The sequence below is a fragment of the Colletotrichum higginsianum genome, assembly GCF_001672515.1.
Source record: "Colletotrichum higginsianum IMI 349063 chromosome 7 map unlocalized unitig_7, whole genome shotgun sequence".
In the NCBI taxonomy this organism is placed as follows: Eukaryota; Fungi; Ascomycota; class Sordariomycetes; order Glomerellales; family Glomerellaceae; genus Colletotrichum; species Colletotrichum higginsianum.
In genome coordinates, this window is record NW_017263917.1 from 2,247,516 (window position 1) to 2,271,300 (window position 23,785).

Genomic DNA, 23,785 nt, shown 5'->3' on the forward strand with positions numbered 1-23,785 from the left:
AGAACCAAGCGACACAGGTTTGAAGGTTTTATACAGATGGGATCTCGGTGAAAAGATGGAGGAGTGGGGAATTTGGGTATTCGGCTTGGTCGAGTATCGCCCTTGAACATGAGAGCAATAGCTCGGTCTTCTCAAGCCATGGGCGAAGGCGCCTTGAATTTGCCGTTGTCGTCGTACTTGGCCTCTGCACCGTTTTCGTCAGCAACACAGTTCCCATTACAAACCCATAGTAGCAAGGCCGAGGGGACTTACTGAAGAACGTGTAGTTCAAGGTCACGGTTTCGATGCCGCGCATGTTGACGTCGTTCACGATATCTGGATCCAAATAGAAGAACACAGGCATGTCGACCGTCTCCCCGGCGTTCAACCGCTGCTCCTCGAAACAGAAGCACTGGATCTTGCTAAAGTACGGCGCCACCTGACCGGGGGTCACGCTGTAGGTCGCGACGCCAATGATGTCCGAGTCTGAGTTGTTGGTGGCCGTGTAGAAAGCCAGCGCCGTCTCGCCGGGGAGCACGCGCACCTCGCGCTGCTGCGGTGTGAACTTCCAGGGTAGCACGTCCGAGACGGACGAGCTGAAGGTAACGCGAATGCGGTTGGCCGAGGTCACGGGCACCAGGCGAGAGGCCAGCCCATCCTCGCTGTAGTCGACGTCCGGGCCGTGAGCGCGGATGGGCTGGCCGCCCCAGCCTGTCGTCTGGCAGATCTTGAAATTTGTTTCGTCAGCCCAGGAACTTGCTCGAAGCCCGAGAGGGAGGGGAGCGAAAGGGAAACCGTACCATCTTATAAAGAGGCACGGAGCCGTATGACAGCGCGACCGTTCCAAGGATGACGCTGAGCGTGTAGTATCTGCGCACCCGCCTGCTTAGCCGGCCATTCTCCCCAGCGCCAATCCGGATCCATCTTCTTCCTGCGAGTGTTCTTACGCTGTCGACGCATTCTTCCGCTTATAATGGGCGTGCACCTGCTCCATGGACGGCGCACCGCCGAAGCTGGGGCCGGTTTGCTTCGGCGGCGTTGTCGAGGCCGCTCGGCGAGCGGCGGCGGCGGGAGGCGAGCGCAAACCGCTGCGCGGCGCGGGACGGACGGCGTGCTGGCAGAAGAAGCAGCTCCATTTCTGCGTCGACTGCGACGACGCACGCCAGGGGAGGCGTGGGAGAGCGTTCATGATCGTAGGCGGCGGCGGCGGTAGTTGGTGAGGGAGGGAGGGAGGGAGGGAGGGATTAGTAGAGGAGCTCGGTCTGGTCGATGTCATGCCATAATCTCCATTCCGGCCTTCATCGGGATTTGGGGCCTAGTTCCGCGGGCGCGCTGACACCGAGAGGCCGAAACGCTGGCGGTCGTGGTTGTTCCGCCCCCGGACATGCACTCAAGCGACTTTTAGGGGTCCAGGCAGTAGTGTCCAGGTACTTTCAGCAGGGACCCCTACTGAAGCTCTGGTTCTCCAAGGATGTCGCAGCACGGCACCGGCACGGTACAAGGGTTCTAGTTACTCGAATCACCGAACGTCGTTTGTTTGAACAGTCACAGTATTAAGAATAGTTTGCTAACTTCCTCTATCACGATTTTTTTTCATGCATTTGCTTCCCTGCGTCCGTATTTTTACGCCGTCATACTCCAATCTGACCCTACGTAGCTTTGACATTCTTCAACCTCCTAGCCTGGGGGTATATCGCCCTCTTGGCAATGCCGACAACCCTCTCGAGCACTCTGATAACAAACACCTGAAAAATGAGAATAGCAAGTCGTAGCAAAAGATCGGCAAGGCCAAGCGAGGGTTTCCTTCCGCGGCTGTAGGTCGAGTCGACAAACTGAAAGGGGAGTTTGGCGTACAGATGGTCCTGGGCGGCATGCAGTCCACTGCTGAAGCCGTCCTCGTGGAAGCCGTACTTCGTCCACGCACCGGCGTAGCTGATGCCTCGCTTGTTTTGAATACGAGGCAGTAGCTTCTGGGCACGTACGGCAGCGGGCGTGTATAGGGGATGGCGGTAGGTGAAGGAGCCCTGAATCGTGTCTGGGTTCGGCTGGTGCAGAGGGTTCATCGTGACCAGGACGTCACCAAACGTCCCGCGCGGGATGTGTTGGAGGATGTTCATGTTGTAGGTCAGGGAAACCTGATCGATGTTCTGCTTACCGGTTGAGGGCGAGGAGAGGGTAAGATAATTCCAGCTGGACCAGGCCTTTTCGGAAGCCGGCATCAGTGAGAGATCGGAGTGAAGAACGACCGAGTTCTCGGAGGTCTTGAACGCGGAGAGAATTTCCTTCTCCTCACGCGTAGCCGATCCTTCGATGATCTTGAGGGCTTGGTCCCCGTGTGTCGCCAGGATGACATGGTCGTAGACATCGGACTTGCCGTTGTGAGTGTGCACTCGTACTCTACCGTCCTCCTCACTCGTGACCTGCGTGACTTGCGTTTTGAGAAAGAGATGATTAGAAGGGAAGCCACTCATGACAGCGTCGATGTACGACTTGGCGCACTTCTTCAGGGTGAGCCACTGGGGCCTCGCGGAAACGGTCGAGAGAAGATGATGATTCCACCTGGTCCAGGTCAGCATTGAATCTCTCCATTTGGCATCGAATTCGTACGTACATGAAGCGAACCAGAGTGACGGCCGGAAAGTCTAGTGTGCACTTATCCGGGCTCGTGCTCCATACGGCCGCGGTCATGGGAATCAGGTAGTCGTCCCTGAAGGCATCCGAATAGCCTTCCCGTTCAAGGTACTCGCCGATCGTCTCCTCCTTCTTGGTCCCTTTGCTGTCGCCGTTCATCGCGGCGGCATCGTCCTCGTCGTCGGCCATTAACAGATCCAAGGCGAACTGGTTGAAGCGGATGATGTCAAATATCATGCGCCACATTCGTGGCGAGAAGATGTTTTTCCTTTGCGCAAAGACGGCGTCTAAGCTGGTGCCGGCCCACTCGAACAGGCCATGATCTCGAGTGACACCAAACGTCATCTCAGTTGGCACCGTGTCTACCTTGACCCTCTTGAGAAAGTTGATGAAGTTTGCTATGTACCACGTAAGCACGATTCTAGCGGCGGTTATCGAGACTGAACTCACGGTATGTCGCAGTGTTGAGCACGATGAAGCCAGTATCTACACTGGTCTCGTACTTCCCATTCTTCCATGTCACGGTGTTGGTATGTCCGCCGAGCCTCGAAGAGGCTTCGTACATGTAAACGTCATGGTAACTTCGATTCAGCGCCCATAGAGCAGCGATGCCTGCGGAACCACTACCGACGACGGCGACCTTCTTCCTATACTTGGGGTCAATGGGAGAGCCCAAAGAACCCACAGATTCCATCGAGGATGGTCTGCGGGGCATTTTGAAGCACGGAGATGGAAATGAGAAAGGAGATACAGGGTCGTCAGAGATTGAAGGTTTTGAGAAGCCACGTCCGTATCTCGCGCGCGCGCACGTAGGTGTGCGACGCTACAGTCGCATATATAAAGCGGCAGCGGGAAGAATCAGGGAGGCGGGCCGTAGCTCGTGTCTCGCGGTGACGACAAGGAGGGGTGATTCAGATGCAAGCCACGGACGACGATTTGGGGAAGAAGGATAATGGTTCGCACAGGCTCAGCAGCCAAGCTACCCCTAACAGCACTTAGACACCCCGCCCCAAGCATTTGGGGGGGTGGGAAGGACCAAAGTATCAAGTTTGCGGAGGCGACGCCGGCTGGTAACGTTCTGGGTGGTACCATCGGATGATGAACCATGGCGCCTAAAGCTGCAACTTGCAGGTAGCGGACAGGTCCGACGGAGGTGGTAGCCATTGTTGGCGTGTGTGGTATTGGAGGAGAGGTCGTAGTGCATTTGCGTGCGTGTATATAAAGGGAGCAGAGGCAACGGGCTAGGAGGTAGATTGCGAACAAATGCAAACAAAAAACGAAAGCCGATGAGACACTGAGAGCGAAAAAAAACAAACTTACAGCGGCTGACCTGGCGGCATATTGGCCTTGGGTCCTTTGAGTACCTATGCGAGGAGTCTCGAGACAGAGCTGCAAAAGCAGAAGTGATCGACACGTGTCTACCGGCAGTAGGAAAGGAGCAAGCGCGTAACCCTCCGATCCTTTTTGAGATAAGTTCTGCAGCGGTGACAGGATCACGGAGGACAAGAGTGTGTTGGTCGGGAAGAAGTCGGCAGGTGGGTGTTCGGCCGGCGGATCGCAATGCGATGAAACGAAACTCAGTCCAGCTCTTCCGGACTCTACGCGCCATGACGCTTGCATTGACCACCCCTGCCCCCCGGCCTCTGTGGCCTTCCCCAGGTAGACTGTCCCCAGCCCCCCTGGTCGTGGGACTCGTGGGATCCGACCGATGGTTCGCGATCCGGGCGCCACAGGTGGCTGGCCGGCCTGATTTTGTTGAGTCGGGGAGAAGCAAGATCGCAACGAGCTAACGACATCCCTGCTTCAGCTTCACTGGCGTTGAGTTGACACCAGGGGCTTGGGAGCAGACTTTCAGAATGTGAGCATGGCGGATGGGAGGAAAGGCCAGGAGCACATGTGCATGGTAATTAAGTGAAGCCATTTCCAGTCTTTGCAAAATGAGTCCGAACCACCGCTTTAGCTTGTGCATAGCATTCATGTGACAAATTTTTCGGTTGGGGGTGTCACAATCAAGGGGGGTTGAAAAGACTCAGTGCAGCAGGGGGGACGCGTCGCTGCGTCGTTGGAAAAAATGTAACGCTTGATTTGACGACAGGTAACCCGTCAAGGTTCATAGATAAGGTGCACACAACTTCTTCCTCACTGCGAGAGGCAAGCTCTAGCAAGCAACGAAAAAGAAAAAAGCCTGTCAGACGTCCATCGACACCCACCCCAACCATGCGCCCGAAGGCAAGACCACAATCGGGGACGAGATCATCACCGCCCTCTATACAGCACAGGACACAAGGTCCAGATGCCGCCTTCCTGACGGAAAGTGCGAGGGCAACCAGAGTTCTTCACTCTAGGGTGTCGAGGATATCAATCATCAACCAGGGTGGGATCTGTGGCTCCTTTAGGGAACCAAGAAAGGGTCGAATACTATAGAAATGATTCTCTGAAGTATTGTCGACATAAGGAAAAAAAGAAGAAGAAAATCCTAAGATTCGCGGGGGGAGAGCGCTCTTTTATAGATATCTGGTCAGGCAGGCAATCGTGCACAGGCCATGGGTCGTTTGGGTGGGGCCCGGTGTTTTTTTTTTGCCTGAGGTGGGCCCCCGGCTGCGTAAAAATTTCGAAAAATGGCTGGTCACCGCTCGGTTTTGCCGCTTTCTAGACGAGAGAAGATCCAGCGTAAGATTCTCCTTCTGCAACATTCCTTGCGTCCATAGAGAGTAATCGTCAAAGATTTCACGAGATTATTGGCATGGAAAACGGTGTCTTTTCTCATGATCATAACTGCAGGACACGTCCACCCTTAAACACGTACAAAACAAATGGCGAATGCGAGCGCTGGACGATGCATACGATGGGCAGCCAGGCACCCGAATTGGACTCTCCAGAGCCCGCGTGCCAAAAGTTGCTACACGGCCAGACGCGTAACCAGACGCGCGTGAGTACGACGCATTGAGACGCTTTTGCTTGCCGTCTGGTTCTCGAACTCCTAGGACGCCTTGAGCATAGGTAACATCGGGCCTGTAATGGTGATCGCTCTGCTGAAGCAGATGGAGCTGTCAAGAGCGCATTCCTTGACTCCTCTCCCTCACCTGTCAAGTTCAGGAACATGGGCTATCAAGGCTTGTTCAAACGCAGGCAGCCTTAAATGACTTTCTTGGGATTGCACGTTGGGTATGGGGTCCCTCCGCAAGCTAAGCGTTCAGGATACCTTGCGTGACTGACGTCTTGTACCATGCGAGGCAAATGCAATTCAGGTTCATGAGACGCCTTAAGGGTGGAAATTCGGGACTGCACATCACAAGATATCCTTTTGGGAGACGAAAGTATGTCGTACACTCAACGGGATCGGAAAACGGTGGTTCGAGTTCCCAATTCTTAAAAGCGCCGTGACGTTTATTCAACGCCATCAGTCTGCCCAGCTTAAAGTTCAACTCAGCGTCCGAGTGGAAGGAGACACCGAAGTGCCTGTCTTCCCTGGCGACGCAGAGCCGGTTTTCTTCTAGAGCCGGGGTAAATAATCAACTTGAAGAGAAAAGAAGAGAAGAGAGAAACGAAGTTTCGCGCAGAGCGAGCTCTCATAAAAAGAACTGCAGCGAACGGCGGCAGGAGGGCGCTAGGACCACATGGGTCACGTGGAAAGGTCTGGACCTGAGGCCGAGTTTCCACTCAGGCTCCAGTGGCTGGAGCCTGGCGCCTCACCTCTATCCGATTGGTGCACCAGCCACTCGGGAGCATGATGTCGCCAAGGCCGGTCCTGACTTACGCAGACCCCATGCGACCAAGAACGTCCAACACGACGACCAAGCAACCCGCCTGCATCCAGACTGTTTTCGGATCTCCCGCCTTTACGACCTACCACCGCCGCATTGACGACCATCGATATTCGCCACGCACGCCGGACGACTTCAATTTGATTTCGTGAACGACCTGAAAAGGAGGCCGCTCTACCTCCCAATCATCATCCTCGATCGCCTTTCCACCCCCAACCAGTAACCGCCACCATGTCCAACCCAATTGATACCGAGCCCGGCTCCGAGCGCTTCAGCGACTACGAAGCGGAGCTGAAGCTCGTGCAGGCCGACCTCGTCCAGAAGCTTGACCAGATCCCCGAACTGACGGGCGAGCCACGCAAGGCGGCTCTCTCGTCCGCCGAGCGCGCCCTTGAGGAAGCCGACGAGCTGCTCGCCCAGATGCGCCTCGAGAAGGCCAACATCCCCACCACCCTGCGCTCCAAGATCAACGCCCGCTTCCGTAACCACGAGTCCGATATCGACTCCCACAAGCGCAAGCTGCGCTCCCTCGCCGATGACCGCGCTGCCCTCTTCGGCGCCCGCTACACCGACAACCCCTCGGGCAGCGGACAGGACGTCCAGCTCGAGCAGCGCCAGCAGCTGCTGTCGGGCACCGACCGCCTCGACCGGTCCACGCAGCGGCTCAAGGCCAGCCAGGCCCTCGCCAACGAGACCGAGGGCATCGGCGCCAGCATCCTCGGCGACCTGCACACCCAGCGCGAGACCATCCAGCACACCCACGACCGCCTGCTCGAGAGCGAGGGCTACGTGGACCGCAGCGTCAAGACGTTGCGGGGGATGGCACGTAGGTAAATACCGTCCCTTATAAAACCCCGTCGTCAAGATTGAATAGAAGACAACAAAAAGAAAGCTGACATTTTGTGTGCACAAGGATGGCTACCAATCGGGTGATCACCATCTCCATCATCACAATTCTCGTTCTCCTCATCATCGCCGTCATTTACAGCAAGTTCAGATAAAGGGCACACACGCACGCACTCACGCACGCAGTTGGCAGCAGTAGCAAACAGAAACACCCGTCGGGAGTGCGGGGTCCGGAGTTTCGGGTTGTATAAGGGGTTCCATCACGATGTACTTTTCTGTTTCTCTCTCTCTCTCTTCCTATCATCACCAGGGAGCTTCAACAGGGTGGTGTTTTTTCTTGTTTTGTGTCAAATTAGCTTTTCTTTATGCAGAGAAGGGAGCCTCGGGTACGATGTTAAATAACGAATAGGGGAAAAGTCCCCTGCTGGTCTGGGTTTGAAGCATGCCGAGAGTCGAAACAGAGACGCATCGAACCGAGCCCGCCATGACGCAACTAGACAATTGACAGGCCGCTACCACCATGCATATATACTTATATACATAGTATTCCAGTCGTTCATTGTAAATACCAATTTCTTTTTCTCTATCTACCGTACCCGAACATGACGCCGACGTTGTTTGAGACCCTTTCCCTTTCAACTCGGGGTCGCTTGTTAAACCTCATTGAATGGGTATAATCACACTGAATTTCAAGAAACAACCTTTACACACTTTTTTCTCATCTGCGCCCGCCACCTCTGCGGCCCTTGTTGACGCCGCCGCTCGACGTGGGTCCTCCCCTTCTCCGATCCTCGCCGAGTCCCTTACGGCCAGCGGCGATGCCACCCTTGCCACCGCGGCCACCGCCTCGACTACCGCCACGGCCGCCACGGCCGCCACGGCCACCACGGTCCTGGCCACCGCGTCCGCCGCGGAAGGGCTTGCCGCCTCCTCGGCTCTTGTCGACCTGGGCCTTGACAGCCGCAGCGTCGCCCTCATCCAAGTCCTCCATCTCCTCGTCGTCCTGTCCGCGCTTGTTGCTGAACTTGAGCTTGCCGCGCAGACCCCGCTTGGCGACGTCCTTGCCCTTGAGCGCGGCGACGTAAGCGTTGACTCCGGAGCCGTCGTTCTCGGCGCCGTCGACCTCCATCGCCTCATCGTCGTCCTTGCCGAGAATCAGCTTGCCGTCGAGATCGGTGCGGGCCTTGGTCTTGGTAGGCTTGCGCATCTTGACGGGCTTGGTGGATGAAATGTTGGCCAGGGCGTTGCGGTCGAGCAGGTCGAGTGGCTCGTCTTCATCCTCAACGATGTATGTGTTGCCGCCCTTCCTGTTGTTGCGCTTGCCCTTAGGGCCTGCGGCCGCGCCCTCATCGTCGGACTCGTTGTCGGAACCGTCCGAGTCACTGCTGTAAAGGGCTTGGTCGAGCTCATTGTCGAACTTGCGTCCCTGTCGTCCCTCCTCCTCGTCGCTCTCCTCGCCGGCTTGTTTGGCGGCGTCCTTCTTCTTCTTGCTGCGCTCCTTGGTCTTGCGGATGTTGACGATGAGCTTCCTGTCGCTCTCGGGGCAGTTCTGGTTGACGAGGTCGAACCCGAACTTGCGTACCATGCGTTCCAGGATGTGCCTGACCTTACTCTTGAAGTGACCCTTGTGTTCGTGGCTCCAAATGATAAGGTTGGGCACCAGGGAAGACAGACGGGGGATCACGAGTTCGGAGGGAAGACTGACGACGCAGATCTTGACGAAACCCAGGACACTCTTGACGATCTCGCGGTTGTTGGAGGTCAGGAAGAGATCCATAGTTTGGACAAGGTCGGCCAGGGTCTCGGTGGTCAAGGATCTTCTGAACTCATAGAGAACGCGGCTGAGAGCGGTAATAGATGCCGAGATCATGTGGGGGGTGCTACCAACGAGACCGGCACTGACCATGGTGAGGAACTCTTCGAGACTGGCCTTGCCGGCGGGCGCGCCCTCAGGCATGTGAGGAACCTTGGTGTTGTCGATGGGAACGCCGTTTGCCGCCTCCATGCGGTGACCGATCTGGACCAAGAGGTCGTAAGCGGCCTCTCTGGCACGTTCGTTGTTCTCTTTGCAGCAGATGACGACCTCGCTGAGGATGGAGGGGATGAAGTGAAGGGATGTGTCAGGGATGTAGGGAAGAAGCGCGGACAGGGCGCCCAGGCGTTCTCTGCGAGCAGGAGCCGACACCTTTTCGGCGCTCGTCAGGAACATCTGCTGCAACTCGTCGCTGCGTGCTTGGAGCGCCAGCTTGCCAGTTTCGGACTCGGTGAGGCGGGGCACCAACTTGTAGGCCTTCTTCTGCAACTGCGGCTCGTTCTCCTTGAAGATGATGACGGAGGCGATCTCGAAAAGGGCGGTGTAGCTCTCGCGAGGAAGGTAGATGGCGATGGTGATGATCAGGTCCATCAGAGTGTTGCTCGTTGAGGGCATCGCGCCCTGCTTTTGCTGCTGCTTGGGCTTCTCCTGGTTGGCAGTCTGCTGCAGCTCCTCTGCGAGCATCTTGCTTACTCGATCAAAAGTGTCGATAAGCTCCTTTTCGGGGGTAACGCTAAGGAAGGCGTTGATTGTGAGGAGGATAGGGCCTCTTGATTGAGGCAGAGTCTGGGTGTAGACGTTGAACAGAACGGCAAGCATGTTGCCGGCGAAGCTGCCCAGGTGCTCCAGGTTCTTCTTGGCAACTGCTCTGGAAACACGGCTCTGGAGAACCAGGTCCTCCTCGCCTTCGTCCTCAATGGTGGCAATAGCCTGGTTGGACTCAATGAGAACCTTGAGCGCACGGCAAACCTCCAAACGCAATTCGACCTGCTTGTAGAGAATGTTTGCGAGAAGCTCGGCGAAGGACTGGTCAAAAGTCTCTGTCACATCGAGGGGGAGATCGCAGTAACCGGGCAGAGTCGCCCAGATCTGTTGAACAAGGGTCTCGAAGATCTTGACTTCCATAGTCTTCTCCGCCTTGCCGTGGTCCAACACCCGTTGGAACATGAGTTCACTCAGGGGAACCATCTCTTGACGGAAATGAGCAAGGTTGGTGTTGCTAACATAGTCGCGGAGGATGGGGAACATCCACGCGCGGCCTTGCTGACCCTTCGCGGGCTTAGCAATGTTCAGAGGCAGGATAGACAGTACTGCCTCCGGACCCATGGCGCGGACGGCCTTTCCGATGACTTCGTCGGCCTCCTTCTTGCCCTGGAACGAGTCGCTGCCACGGAGCTCTCCAACGGCCTTGGTGATGTTGAGCATCATCGGGTGTGCTCGCCATCTCAAGGAGTCGAACATGGCTCCAAACACGTTGAAACTTTCCATCCAGGCCTGCTGGTATTTGACGCTGAGCAGGGACTCGGCGATCTTGGCAATCTTGTCCAGCGTCTTCTCGTCGTAGATGGAAGGCTCGAGAATGACCTGCTTGGGAATGCAGTTCGCCATGAAGGAAACCAGGCACTCGGAGGCGGAAATTCGGATGTTGTGGGCGGGCGACTCCAGGTATTGGGCGACCATGGAGAAGATTTCGGGCAGGTTCTGGAAAACATCGTCGGGCTCGATCTGTGCGGAAACGTCGTATCCTCTGGAGAGGATGGCCAGCCAAGGCGGGATCAGCTGTGTGTCGTTTGCGGCGGGCCGCAATTCGGAGATGATCTCCATAAGTCGCGGAAGCTTGGCAGAGGCGACCTCGTCGGCCATACCTTCAAAGATCATTTCGAAAATCTCGAAAGTGGCCATTGTCATGTACTCGTTGCCTGACCTCGAGATCCCGAGCAGCAGCTCGCACAGAGACTCGATCTTCTTGCTGGGCCAGCCTCCGCTAGCAGAAGCAATGGTCTTGATCAGCTGAAGCGAGTGGATAAGGGCGGGATCGTGTGCCGACTCGGCCCCCTTCTGCTTTCTCGCTTGCGCAGCCTTTCCGGCGATATCCTCGAGGTTGGCAAGAGCGGTGTGGGCGCACATGTCGGCGGCCGGGTGGTCAAGCGAGGGACTCGGAGGAGGGTTCTTGAGAACATTTCGCAGCGCTTCCTGCGCCCTCTTTCGGATCTTGGGGCGGTGCTCGAGAGAGAGATTCAGCAGACCAGCGACGGCTCTGCGGGGACCGATCTGGGTGACGCCAAGCTCCCATGCACCCGAGTCCTGTGCGAGGAGCAGAGACTCGAGACATCCGATAGATGATCGCAAGAGGAGGGCTTCGGCATCTTGCTGGAGGAGCACGGGAGCGAGCGAGGTGAGGATTTGAGTGAACTTGGCGCGGAGAAGAGGCTGGGGTGCGAACGGGGTGATGATGTCGAGGAGGTAGACAACGGAAGTCGTCGTGTCGGAGCTGATGTTGCCACTCTCAACAGCCTGGGTAAGGAGGGCGAGAAGGGCGGCGAAGTAACCGGTCGGTGTAGGCTGGGCGTTCTGTTCCTTCAACGTTGTGTCGACCGCATCAAGGACTACCGCCGTCTGCCAACTGCGTTAGCAATAGTACCCAGGCGACGGATGAGCGAGTGGTGAGGGGGGAAAAGGCCTTACTCTCTTCTGGCTCTGGAGACCCGGAGACCGGATCTTGTCCAGCTTCTCGGCAAGAGTTGGAGTCGACATGATGCTTGTCGTATTCCAATCCGTCGGGAGTAACTGTGGGAGACGATGGAAGCCGGTGTCGTCTAGATTCCCGCCTGTGCAAACATTTTCGGTCGCAAAAAAATCCTTATCGAACCACCCCGCCCCCGATAAGGGTCCGCTTTAACATTTGACGAGCCGGAGTTCGCGCACGGCCCTGTGTCGGTTGTGGATTCCAAGTCCTTATGCTTATTCATAAAATCGCACAACACACTTAACCCACAGTATCAACCGCACATCCTCCTCCTGCAAGTGAGATGATGAACAGCCATGATGCGAGCGGTTTTTGCCCAGTCGAAAATCAGGTAGACTGTTGGGTTGTCTTGTCAAATAAAGCAGCTTGAGAGATTTGGCAAATAACACAAAACTTCGGTGAACACATGTACAATTAGGAACTATCTTCGTCCTGCAGTCCACCATTCTACTGCTGAGTCGCGTCTTTGCTGCCATCTTGCCGATACAGCACAACTAGCGACTCGGTTAGATGATGGTATTTTCTTAAATGTCTCCCCGTACTCTCTAACATTCGCAAGTCGCACTGTTGCTCTCGCTTGAGAAGTGCGTGGACATCCGAGGTCTCCGACCGTGGAGTTCCACCCTCGTTCCACTTCACCGGCAACTGGAAGCGATGTCTTTGACTCCTTTGTACTTTTTAGGGGTTGTGATGTCCCTTCCTCTTTAGACTCAGGACCGAGGTACTCAGTCACACAACTCGACCTACGGTCTGAGAAAAACATGCCATCTGGGGATCCGGACCTGTCACAAACCCGGACATAAGCCACTTGTCCTGAACAGCTTGGTCCCGCTGTATATTGATTGATAGAAAGTTACTTTCGATGTTCAGAGGACCATTCCACTTTTCCAATGTAAGAAAGCAATCAGAAGGGACGCAGCGACTCGTTGTGCCCCACCTAATACGTTGATCCAAGTCATCTGTCTTACTCTTACAGCCAGTTCAGCGGAACAGATGCTGTTGCCAATGCATGAGTATATATTCCCAGTAGATCTATTTCAAGTAAGTGGTTGTTCTTCCCTCCGGACACTATTCAGCTCCAGATCAAAGGCAGCCTCCTTTCTACTCCCGCCTACAATGTACTTCTCAACTCTCATCAGCGTTATCGGTATCGCCGCTGGTCTGGCTTCGGCCTCCCCAATGTCGCAATTCAACCCATCTATCGTGGAACGACAAAACTGGCAATCTTGCCCTGTCAATGGACAACGGTGCACCAACATCAACGGAGGCGTTGGTGGATGTGTGTGCCGCCCCGAAGTTCGACAACTTGCTCCATATGACTGTGTCTGCATCTAAGTGGGCCTCTCCGATCCTTCTCCTGGCCCAATGCAACAACTCCTAGCATGATTACTATGAGAAGCTCAAGATCTAACTACTTACTTCTGGTTTATTTCAGGCTCTTGAATTCGGCCGCGGTAGATACACAATGCTTGCGCATCTCACCGGAAACATGTATCTTCCATCTGGAGCATCGCGCGAGGCTAACTGGACGGGGATCACGATACTGGATGGGCATGCCAACGGAGAGCCAGCTCTGTCAATTAAAGTAATGACAAGATGACTTCCTAAGAAGCCTACAGCTTCACAGAATAAAGCTTCGGACATCAAAAGACTGTTCAGACCCCCGCCCGATGGCTTGCTGCTTGAACCTCAGAAAACGTTTGGTGTCTATCATTCAGTGACGTTCGGAATAGAGCAAAGCACGCGAGAAACACAGGAGTCTACCAGAATCCCTCCTTCCGGAAAGCTGAATCACTGTTGACTAGTGGTGATTCTAATGGGAAAGGCCAAAGAAGATTCCATCATATTACTGGCGTCCGCTTGTTTCACTCTTGTAAGGCTCAGCCGCTGTCGACGAAGCACAGCATATGCAGCTAGATAATCATGTTCCTTGACCCGAATGGTTTTGGAGGCCGGAGGGCCGCTTAAAAAATGGAAAGCCCGTCTATTCCCCTCTTGTCGGTGCCCTTTTGAAACCCTCTTTTCGCACCTTACTGATATCGGGGGTCTGTTGAATAGGCTCACTGTCCAGAATCAACAACAGCTAGAGCGGCATTTCGACGCTTTCGAAGCAGCAAGGTCTCCATGGTTTCGACAACGGCCTACGAGCCGTTGCTTGCAACGCTCACCTTCACCCCTGGAGGCTTTCAACAAACCAAGGTTCTTTCCCTGGAACCCCAGACCACGCCATTCACACCTCCCGACGGTGCCTGCTCTGCGGATATCCGATGCCAGTACAAACCTGAGGAGTTGAGTTCCGGTGCCGAATGTCTGGGAGACCAAATAGTCGTGGAGACCAAGGCCACGCTGCCGACACAATGTTTCCCAAAGAGCTATAACGAGATTTGGCGACCGTCTGGGACGTTCAGTAAGAAACCCTCCAGATCGTGAACTGGGCTGCCGCTAAGACTCATCCAACACAGGCGACGTGGCGAGCATGGCCTACCCAGGCACCGCATGCATCAGCGGCTGGACGACGGCCTGCACGACAACATTGACCCTCGAGAGCGCCCAGACCTACGTACAGACTTGGTGCTGCCCCCCCGGCTCCTACACCTGCCTCACGCCTGGGCCAGGAGAGACCCCGTGGCGAGACTGCGTGAGCATGCTCAGCACCAATACCGAAGTCTGGGTCAACAACATCGCGACTAGCGGGGGCAGCGAGAAAGTGCTCTGGAGCTCCTGGAGAAAGGTCTCTCTGACAAACCTGCCGAGCTCCGGGCCGCTCTCGGTGAAGCATCCTGTCTTTCCGCTCTATGGCCAGCCTGCCCCGGGGGGCACAGATGGTGCGGAGGGAGGCCTGTCGACGGGGGCTGTCGCAGGAATCGCAGTAGGGGCGGTCGCTTTGGTCCTCGCCCTCCTCGGCGTCGGCATCTTCATCATCTTTCGCAAACGGAGACAGAAGAGGGCCGTCCTGGCTGCTCGGAACGTTGCCGCCAACAACAACGATGGGCGGGACTACAACGGACTAGGGTACGACACGAAACAAGAACTTCCTGGTCACGGGCCCGAGACGAGAGCGTTGAAAGTCGCTACACCCCCGCCTGTTGAGTTGGCTGCGAATATGAGAACTGCAGAGGTGGAAGGCAGTCGCCCGGTGGAGTTGTCGTAAACATAACCGTGACATTTTGGAAATATTGAGCAATACTGCCGATTGCGTGTTTTGAATGCCACCAAATCGAGGACTATTTGAGCCAAAACAGTTTAAACTACACACACATAAGGAATTGCAGACTGATTGATACGACATTGTTCGTCCCTAGAACCTGTGAACTCGAATTCGGTGACGTGTACCAGAACATCACAGCATGGACTGGTTTGCAACGAATACTACTACACTGATCTATAGGCGATTACAAGACAGAGAAATGCTTCCACTTCAATGCCAGCCGCCCCTTGACACCCCCAGTCCCGCCGCCAATTCCCTGCATGTCTCCGTCAAAGTCTAGGTATCAGTATGGCGTTGACATGGAGCCAAGCAACGACTCGACTGATATTGTGGGGTTGCAACTCCTAATTAGGGCGAAAAAGCCTTTCTTGCGGGCCTGTGCATTGCATCGAGAACGGGGCGCCGTTTTGTTGATTGGATGTGTTGATGGTGTTGTAGACTAGTCTCTACGCCCTTGTGATGACTTGTCATCCATGTATGTCTAGTAATGGGCGTATCTCTCAGAGACTCAGTCGGCCATTTTTCCAACAACCACGAAGCCAGGAAAGGATATATAGAGACATGATGAGTTCATTTCTTCGAATGATACGCTGGTTAGAAAACAATCAAATTCCGGTCTCCCGCATACTACCATTCACACTATGTCCGAATCTCCCGAATCCGTAACAATTGTCGGCGCCGGCATTGTAGGCTCCGCCCTGGCTTATTTTTTGTCCGCATCACCGACGTCCCGGCGCATCACCATAGTCGACCGTTCCTTCAGCCCGCTCCTCGGCTCCACCGGCCACGCGCCGGGGTTTGTCGGCCAGTTCAACGAGTCCGACGTGCTCACCAAGCTGGCGATCGAAACCGTGTCCGAGTACACCAAGATCCCCGGGGGGTTCGACACCGTGGGCGGCTTGGAGATCGCCTTCGGGCCGGCAGGAGTCGAGCGATTGAAGTCAAGGTGCGCGAATGCCGCCCGCCTGGGCCTGCCGGCCAAAATTCTGAGCATCGAAGAAGCCCACGCGCTCGCGCCGGAGCTTGTGAAGGCCTCGAGCTCGGGGGCCGCGGCGTTTTTCCCGACCGACGGGACCGCCAGCGCCTGCGAAATCACTTCCTTCTACCAGGAGGGGGCGAAGAAGTCGGGGGTTCAGTTCCTGCAAAGCGAGGTCAGGAAACTCGTTATCTGGGATGGCCGCGTCGCTGGCGTCGAGGTCTCCGACGGCGACTGCGTTAGACAGCTCGACGCCGGCAAGGTCATCATCACGACCGGGATCTGGGCCCAAGATCTGTGCCGCGATCTCGGCTTCCCGGTACCCGTCGTCCCTGTTGGGCACCCGTACATGCACGGCCAGCTGCGAGCCCCGCTGTCCCGCAAGTTGCCCTTCGTCCGCTGGCCAGAGCATCATGTCTACGCCAGAGACCACGGGGAAAGATACGGCATCGGCAGCTACGACCATGCGCCCCTCGAGTGCAAGGCGAAGAACGACACGGCCATCGGAAGCTGGGTCAAGGATTTTGAGCAGACACTGCAATCCGCCACAGCGTTGTTGCCGTCCGCTGCCGCCGAACAGTTCGATCAGGGGGCGAGCTTCAACGGCATCTTCTCCATGACGCCCGACAACATGCCGCTTGCCGGGTCGGTGCAGTCTCTGCCGGGATTACACATGGCTGTCGCGGTCTGGGTCACACACGCGGCGGGCACAGCCAAGTATCTGACACAAGTGATTGACGGCAAGGACGTGGACCAGGAGACCCGGAGTGCTTTGGATCCCGAACGGTTTAGGGGGCAAGATCTTGCGACGTTGGAGGAGAAGTCACTTCTTGGATATAATTCCATCTACAAGACTGTAAGCAGGTCGGCATAGCCTAATGAACAGATGAAGCTTGTTGCCCCCAAAGTGCCGTCCCAACAGGACTCCGCTCGTGAAGTATGACCATGCTAGCTGTCCTAAAGTCGTTCCATATGTATTCTTGCAAAATTTGGAAGCCAGGAATTCTCACACATGCCAAATCGTTTTGGACACGGACTTGTTGGAACTGAAGTTCGAAGGGATCTACTAGTATAACGTGCAAGTGATTAAACAAAACAGCAATGTTCCGATGCATTGTAATATTGTAACCAAAAGGAGTCGGGGAGAGAAGTGGAAAACCCAACTAAAGCTTCCACTTGGAAAGCGCTCGGCGTGGGCGACCGTCCGGCCGACGGCATGAAGGGTCCATACGCCGAACGCTTTGTTCATAGAGGGGCTTCGGGACATCGATCAATCGAAAATCTCGTCGCAGGAAGTAACGAGCGCGGGATGACATGCCGAAATTGGAACAAAACAAGTGCCCGAAAGGCGAGTGCTCTCAACAACCCGGCTCGCACCATATCGGCCGGGTCGCTTACACCACGGATGGAGGGACCGAGAGCCCCACAATCGGGCCCGGCAGGCCTCGGCGACGAACGTCGGGCGCCGAACTGTTCGGCCTCACATCACAGACGGCAGGCCAAGTCCATTCATGTTCTTTGAGAAAATCGCCATCAGTAATGCAACGTCGATACGCATAAAAATGAGAGACATTCCCCCGCTCGGTGTCTCTCATTGTACTTGGACCACCGCCATCGAACATCCCATCGGCTTACACTTCCCGGGAACGAGGCTCCAACATCGATCGCTGCACCATGGGATCACAAATCAACGGCACGACGGCGTCGCCGGAATTCGCTCCCATTCCAAGCCCCGCCGCAAAGAACGCGCCCTACTTCACCCCGGAGCAAGACCCCGTCTCCGGCACGGCCCTCGGCACGACGACCGGCGCCCCGACCCCGAAGCTCTTCACCCCGCTCACCGTCCGTGGCCTCACCTTCCAGAACCGCCTCTTCCTCGCGCCCCTGTGCCAGTACTCGGCCGCGGCGGACGGCCGCGCCACGGACTGGCACCTAACCCACCTCGGCGGCATCCTCCAGCGCGGGCCAGGGCTGTCCATCATGGAGTCCACGGCCGTGCAGCGCGAGGGCCGCATCACGCCCCAGGACCTCGGCCTGTGGGACGACGCCCAGGTCGGGCCGCTGCGGCGCATCGTCGACTTCGCCCACACCCAGGGCCAGAAGATCGGCATCCAGCTCAGCCACGCCGGCCGCAAGGCCAGCACCGTCGCCCCCTTCCTGCACATGAACGCCACCTCGAACGCCGCGGTCGGCGGCTGGCCCGATGAGGTCTACGCCCCGTCGGCACTGCGCTTCAACGACGCCTATCCACAGCCCAGGGCTATGACGCTGGAGCAGATCGGGGTCTTCAAGACGGCCTTCGTCGACGCGGCTAGCAGGGCCGTGGGCGCCGGCTTCGACGTCGTCGAGATCCACGCCGCCCACGGGTACCTCCTCCACCAGTTCCTCAGCCCCATCAGCAACCAGCGTACGGATCGGTACGGCGGTAGCTGGGAGAACCGCACGCGGCTGGTGCTCGAGGTCGTCGACCTGGTGCGCGCCACGATCCCGGAGGACATGCCCCTGTTCGTGCGCATCAGCGCGACGGACTGGTTCGACGACATGAAGGAGGAGTTCCCTGAGAGCTGGACCGTCGCGGACTCGTGCAGACTGGCGCCCATCCTCGCCGACAGGGGCGTCGACTTCCTCGACGTCAGCTCGGGCGGCATTCACCCCCTGCAGTCGACGAGCATCAAGGGCGGCCCCGGCTACCAGGCAGGCTTCGCCAAGGAGATCAAGAGGTCGGTTGGAGATAAGATGATTGTGTCGGCTGTCGGTGGCATCAGCACCGGTACAATGGCGGAAGGCTTCCTCCAGGCGGGCTTGGACGTCATCATGTGCGGTCGGTGGTTCCAAAAGAACCCGGGTCTGGTTTACGCGTTTGCTGATGAGCTCGGCACCAACGTCAAGATGGCGAACCAGATTGGATGGGGCTTTGGCGGACGAAAGGGAAAGAAATAGGCTGCTTGACGTAGAACCGATTGGCACGGAATTGAGCGATTGAGCATTGTCGCCCATAGACGCGAGTAGTTGTTATTCGACGCTCAGTAGGACGATCTTGGATTGGCATCCGGTCAGTGTTATGGCTGTTTTTCAATGTCACCTAGGAGGAACTGATCGTTGATCTCAAAACTGATATTGCTTGCTTTGGCTACAAACACACCTTGAACGCCGCCCTCCTAATGGTTACAATCTGCTTAATGTAGGTATACTTCATAAACATTATGATCCAAGGCCGTAAGAACAGGAAAGCCCGGTTTGCAACTGCTCCTTTTCTCATTTCCTCAGGCATGCCCAGGTTGCGATTTAGACAAAAGAAAATCCGTATTAGACCTCCGTCTCAACATCCGGCTTGCGCCCGTTGAGAGCGCCAAGCTTGGTGATCTTGCGGACGGCGAACTTGGCCTCGTTCTTCGCAAACTGCACGTTACGCATCGGACGCCACTGCATCAGCCCGCGGTGCTGGCGATGCAGGTCTCGGCTTCTGCTCTTGTAGTCCTTGTAAGCCTGGATTGGACCGTTGCTCTTCTTGGAAGCATTCGAAGGTGTCTCACTCGCATTGCTATCGGTCGACTGTCGGGTTCCGTCGCTTGCCCCCTTGGTGCTGGCGTCGGCGATCCCAAGATCGAGGTCGCTACTGTCATCGTCGTCATCAAAATCTTCGTCAAAATCATCGCGTCCCTCGGAGTTGAGATCTTCTTGCTCGCCGTCAATCAAATGAGTCGGGTCTTTTCCAAAAGCCGTGCTCCAATCGGTTCCATCCTTGGACAGCCACTTTTCTTTCTCCTTCGGGTCGGCCTGGGCAAGAACATCGCGACCATGGGTAAGAGACTCATCATGGAGCCTTTGAACTGCAGGAGGAACCTCAGTCTTGACTTCCTCACCCCGAACGCCTTCTGCAAAACAAGCTTCCCAAGTTTCAATCGTCTCGCGTGAATCGTTGCTAGTGACGAACTTGACGTGGTCGCGATCAGTTCCGGTGGAAAAGCGACCACGGAATTTAAGCCGACCAAGCTCTTCAATGTGGATGTCAGGGATGTTCTTGAAGTTCTCCTCGGTGATGTAGTTCTGAGAGAGACGTAAACCCTTGTCGCACTTCCAGATTGGGATGTCAAAGTCTCGCTCCTCCTGGTCAGGGAAATCTTGAAGCCAAAGCGACGCAAATGCTTCTGCATGACGCTTTCCCGGAGGGTGAAACTCAAAGAAGACGGGAGACCTATATCGGTAACGGACGGGTAGTCGGATCTTGTCGTGTTTGTTTTCGCCACTGATGTCCCAGGAGAACCCCTCCTGATCCTCCAGCTTGTTACACGTGTCCCTCTTGACGCTGGCAGAGCTGCCGCCCGTGCGGAGCCTGATCTTGGTCTTGATATGACCGTAGCCGATGGCGGTGATTTCGGGCGAAGTGAATTCGAAAGTGCCAACGTCCCATCCCAGTTGAGTCGGTGGTAGGCGCAGCTCAACGGATCTGAAAAGCAGCGAAATGCGGATTCTTCCGTACCCAACACCGCCATCCAGAGGGTACCATCTTGTGGCCTCACTGCCGGTTTGCAGGATGTCGGACAGCTTGAGGGGCACGACTCCGATGATGGGATCGTGTTGACGGTTGCGTGAGTCGCGGACGGTGATGGTAACCACACCTGACCGCCAGTCACGGATAAACTTTTCAGTGCCAGCGTTGAAGATGGGCTGAGAAGACACGGCCTTGGTCCGCGTCTTGTAGACCAGTTCATCGTTGACGAGAATCGTGCAGTAAGAACTTGGCAACTTGCTGCCTTGTTCCTCCTTGACTTCGCCAGCGTCCAGGCGGGCGGGCTCGTACTCGCGTCCCTTGCGTTTTCCATTGGAACCCTTGACATTGGCGAGCTCCAGTCCAACGATTTGATGGACAACAATGCTAAGAATCCCAGAGGGCCACAGAGGATCGGGAGGAGTGTGCTCGACGGCATCTTCCTCTTCGGTCTCGATAGTGCCCTTTTCGTCTTGGAGCTCCTTCTTGTCCTTCAGTTCAGGAGGCAGGTTGACGTCCTTACCGTCAGTGCGGAGAGCCTTGCGGAACTGAGTCTTGCCAAAGAAGCCAACCTCCCAGTGCAACTCACCGGGCATCGTGGTTTCAGCCTTGACGCCAGCAAGCTTCGAAACCTGAGGAAACATCTTGCCGGGGTGTTGAATAAGCTTCTGGATGCTTAGTTCGACTTTTCCAACAACATCGTCAGCGGATGAACGATCGCTGTCCCAAAGCTCGACCGAAAGCTGATCGTCCGCCTTGATCAGATCGGCGGTGACCAACAGGCCGCAGCTCTCTTCGAATACGGGGTTTAGATCGTCCTGGATGACACGAGTGCAGAACTGCGGCTTCGAGAACTTGCTTCAGGCGACGGTGATGTAAGGGTCAGAGCCACCACCTTCGCTGCCACGGCGATCCTGCTTGCTGAGGCCAACGGCCTTGTGGATGCGGATGAAGAGAAGTCCGAGGGCAAGTGTCTCCTTCTTGATGTCGTCGCCCTGGAGCATCTTGCTCAAGTCCAAGGTCATACTCTTAGGGGCAACGTACTGTAGCATTGTTAGTCATGGATTGAGGGCTTGGAAAATGCAGGCACTTTACCATGGAAGCTGCAGTACCGATGGCCCAGTTCACGAAGTTGGAGATAAGGGGCAAGTTAAGAATATTGACACCCTTTTCTATCATTGGAGTGCAACCAGCTTGCACCTTGGGAATGCCCATCAGCGTAAAGGTGAGAGTCTTGAGGAAAGGAGGCTCGGGAGTGAGCTGAAGTCTGATTCTGGCCGTGGCAACGAGACCCTGAAGTTCAACCCCTGCAAACTGTTAGACAGTGTTACCAGCAGGCATGCTCGCTTCACTTACAGATTGGAAGGGGAACTCCGAAGAGGCCCCTGACACCAAGATAGAAGATGAGTTGCATTCCCATATTGCGGGCCTTGGACGAGACATCAGCACCGGAGGGCTTTGCATGGTAGGCGACCGAGGCCTCCAGGTTGTAGAAGGAACCAGCCTGCTCCATGGCCGCCAACTCGTTAGGGTCAGTGTTCTTCTGGTTCTGCTTGTGAGCCTCGTCCTTGATGTCCTTTACATGATGATCGGGGAGGGCGCGCAAGCTGAGAATGCGAAGAGGATTGCTGCCCTGAGAGATGTCGGCGACACGAACGTTCTCGATGACGCCGGGAACCGAGGCTACCATGACGTCCTCGAGAGTGTCAGCAACACCGGCAAACATCTCAGGGTTGATCAGATTCCACATAATTCCGAGTGCAGTATTCATCCACTAGAATTGTTTATAATCAGCAAGGCGTCCACAACAACAGCCCAGGAGTGCTGGTTCTCACCTCGACAGACTCGGGAACCAGGTTGACAGTGGCTGTCTCACCGCGTTCCTGTTCACTAGACCATTCCGTGTTTCGGCCCTGTGTGATGAGATCTTTGACCCAGAGGAAGACACCGGATGCAACGCAGAAACCAAGCGGTACCAAGCCATAGAGGGCACCGCCGAAAAACTTGCCGACAATGACAATGCTGAAAAAGATACCGGCGCACAAGAGATTGGCGCGGCGTTCGAGGTGTTCGAACATGGGCTCGTAGCTGACGCTGGGGGTTTTGAAAAAGGTGACGTTTGTCTTTTCGCTGTGGATGGGCACATCGGAGGTGCTACCGGGCTCGACTGGGTCGGGTGGTGCCGTGACATCTTGCGCATGTCGATACTCCTCGCCGGACTGCTTCGAGGACGTTGAAATGGTGGCCTCCTTACCCAAGTTCTGGTTGGGAATAGAGATCTGTGCAATGATCTATCAGCAGCTTTCTTTCGAGGCAAGGCAGTTCTGTTTTGGAGTTGCTGGTTGCTCACCTGAGGGTTCTCGACGACATCTTCAAAGTCGTCCTTGGGGTCTTCGATCTCGACGTCTTTGCCGGTCACAGGATCCCGCACCGTCTTGGTCTTCTTGCGCTCCTTCTTTGAGGGGATGTGGTCCTTGGACTCGTCACTAGGTTGCTTCTGGGCATGCCTCTCGATCTTGTTGTGTTGTTTGTCCTCGGCCTCGATGGCGGCATCGCGTTCCCGCTTTTCCTTGTCGAGCTGGGCGACGAACTCGTGGATGTTGGGGATCTTGTTCCGGGCGCTGTAGTGCTGGCCGCCGGTCGGCAGCTTATGCTCGTCGATGTTCATGTTGCTACCATGCGGAACCCTGCAGGACGCCTCTTGTGCTGTAATGCTTGTTTGTAGTATCGATGGGCCGGTGGGTTTAGGCAGTCCTGGTCATTCGTAGCGGAGACTACGCTGTGAGAAACGAACCAAGAAGCAGGTGTTGTTTCGTCGATTAACCAGCGTCTAGCGAGAGACAAGAAAGGCGAAGAGAATTGGCACACGAGTAGTTCAGCCGTCAGAACCGAAAGAGCGGAGGCTCGAGATCTTGGGGGATGGGATATATTATGGAGGCTCGGGTTGCGGAGTCCAGCACTGAAGGAGAGCCTGCCGAGACTTGGGAAAAGGTGCCCCTCCAATTGCCTCATAGCTCCTCCAGCTTCACCCTTGCCCAGCTGTGGGAGGAACACACAATCACCCACCCACACAGACTGGTTGGTTGAGTTTCCTCCTCCCAGCTGCGGCTTGCATGCTGGACTGGACTGGACTGGACTGGGCTGGGCTGGCTGGCTGGCTGGGAAGCTGTGATGGTTAATGACGTAGCTGTCTTGCGACTTGCTGCCAGAAAAGTCCACTAGCTGTACGCACTATGTACGTAGAGGCTCGGCCCCACCCGGCAAGCCCCGGCTCCTTGCAGGCTCTATGACGGAAGAAGTCTCCGGTACTTACGCTGGCCCGAGCGTCTGCCA

General features: G+C 55.9%; 8 protein-coding genes across 8 annotated transcripts; 4 read left to right on the forward strand and 4 right to left on the reverse strand.

The window, feature by feature from the left end:
• Window positions 1–131: 131 nt before the first annotated feature.
• Window positions 132–3,325, reverse strand: CH63R_10372 (Amine oxidase; the record flags this gene model as incomplete). Its single annotated transcript, XM_018305346.1, has 6 exons — window positions 132–184; window positions 253–782; window positions 927–1,241; window positions 1,633–2,538; window positions 2,591–3,008; window positions 3,061–3,325. 6 exons carry the CDS (start codon window positions 3,323–3,325, stop codon window positions 132–134), a joined length of 2,487 nt encoding a protein of 828 aa, XP_018154770.1.
• Window positions 3,326–6,605: 3,280 nt separating this feature from the next.
• Window positions 6,606–7,375, forward strand: CH63R_10373 (Vesicle transport V-SNARE protein; the record flags this gene model as incomplete). The annotated part of the gene is made up of 2 exons (XM_018305347.1): window positions 6,606–7,204; window positions 7,288–7,375. The coding sequence occupies 2 exons, from the start codon at window positions 6,606–6,608 to the stop codon at window positions 7,373–7,375; spliced, it is 687 nt and encodes a 228-aa protein (XP_018154771.1).
• A 563-nt stretch (window positions 7,376–7,938) lies between these two features.
• CH63R_10374 (Ribosomal rna-processing protein 12) lies at window positions 7,939–11,787 on the reverse strand (the record flags this gene model as incomplete). Its single annotated transcript, XM_018305348.1, has 2 exons — window positions 7,939–11,649; window positions 11,719–11,787. The coding sequence occupies 2 exons, from the start codon at window positions 11,785–11,787 to the stop codon at window positions 7,939–7,941; spliced, it is 3,780 nt and encodes a 1,259-aa protein (XP_018154772.1).
• Window positions 11,788–12,895: 1,108 nt separating this feature from the next.
• On the forward strand, window positions 12,896–14,930 carry CH63R_10375 (Arylsulfatase A; the record flags this gene model as incomplete). The annotated part of the gene is made up of 3 exons (XM_018305349.1): window positions 12,896–13,058; window positions 13,863–14,186; window positions 14,242–14,930. 3 exons carry the CDS (start codon window positions 12,896–12,898, stop codon window positions 14,928–14,930), a joined length of 1,176 nt encoding a protein of 391 aa, XP_018154773.1.
• A 698-nt stretch (window positions 14,931–15,628) lies between these two features.
• On the forward strand, window positions 15,629–16,837 carry CH63R_10376 (FAD dependent oxidoreductase; the record flags this gene model as incomplete). The annotated part of the gene is made up of 1 exon (XM_018305350.1): window positions 15,629–16,837. The coding sequence occupies one exon, from the start codon at window positions 15,629–15,631 to the stop codon at window positions 16,835–16,837; it is 1,209 nt and encodes a 402-aa protein (XP_018154774.1).
• Window positions 16,838–17,637: 800 nt separating this feature from the next.
• On the forward strand, window positions 17,638–18,903 carry CH63R_10377 (Nadh-dependent flavin oxidoreductase; the record flags this gene model as incomplete). The annotated part of the gene is made up of 1 exon (XM_018305351.1): window positions 17,638–18,903. One exon carries the CDS (start codon window positions 17,638–17,640, stop codon window positions 18,901–18,903), a length of 1,266 nt encoding a protein of 421 aa, XP_018154775.1.
• A 366-nt stretch (window positions 18,904–19,269) lies between these two features.
• Window positions 19,270–21,096, reverse strand: CH63R_10378 (C2 domain-containing protein; the record flags this gene model as incomplete). The annotated part of the gene is made up of 1 exon (XM_018305352.1): window positions 19,270–21,096. One exon carries the CDS (start codon window positions 21,094–21,096, stop codon window positions 19,270–19,272), a length of 1,827 nt encoding a protein of 608 aa, XP_018154776.1.
• Window positions 21,097–21,312: 216 nt separating this feature from the next.
• On the reverse strand, window positions 21,313–23,120 carry CH63R_10379 (C2 domain-containing protein; the record flags this gene model as incomplete). The annotated part of the gene is made up of 5 exons (XM_018305353.1): window positions 21,313–21,495; window positions 21,548–21,759; window positions 21,809–22,226; window positions 22,288–22,731; window positions 22,803–23,120. The coding sequence occupies 5 exons, from the start codon at window positions 23,118–23,120 to the stop codon at window positions 21,313–21,315; spliced, it is 1,575 nt and encodes a 524-aa protein (XP_018154777.1).
• Window positions 23,121–23,785: the final 665 nt, after the last annotated feature.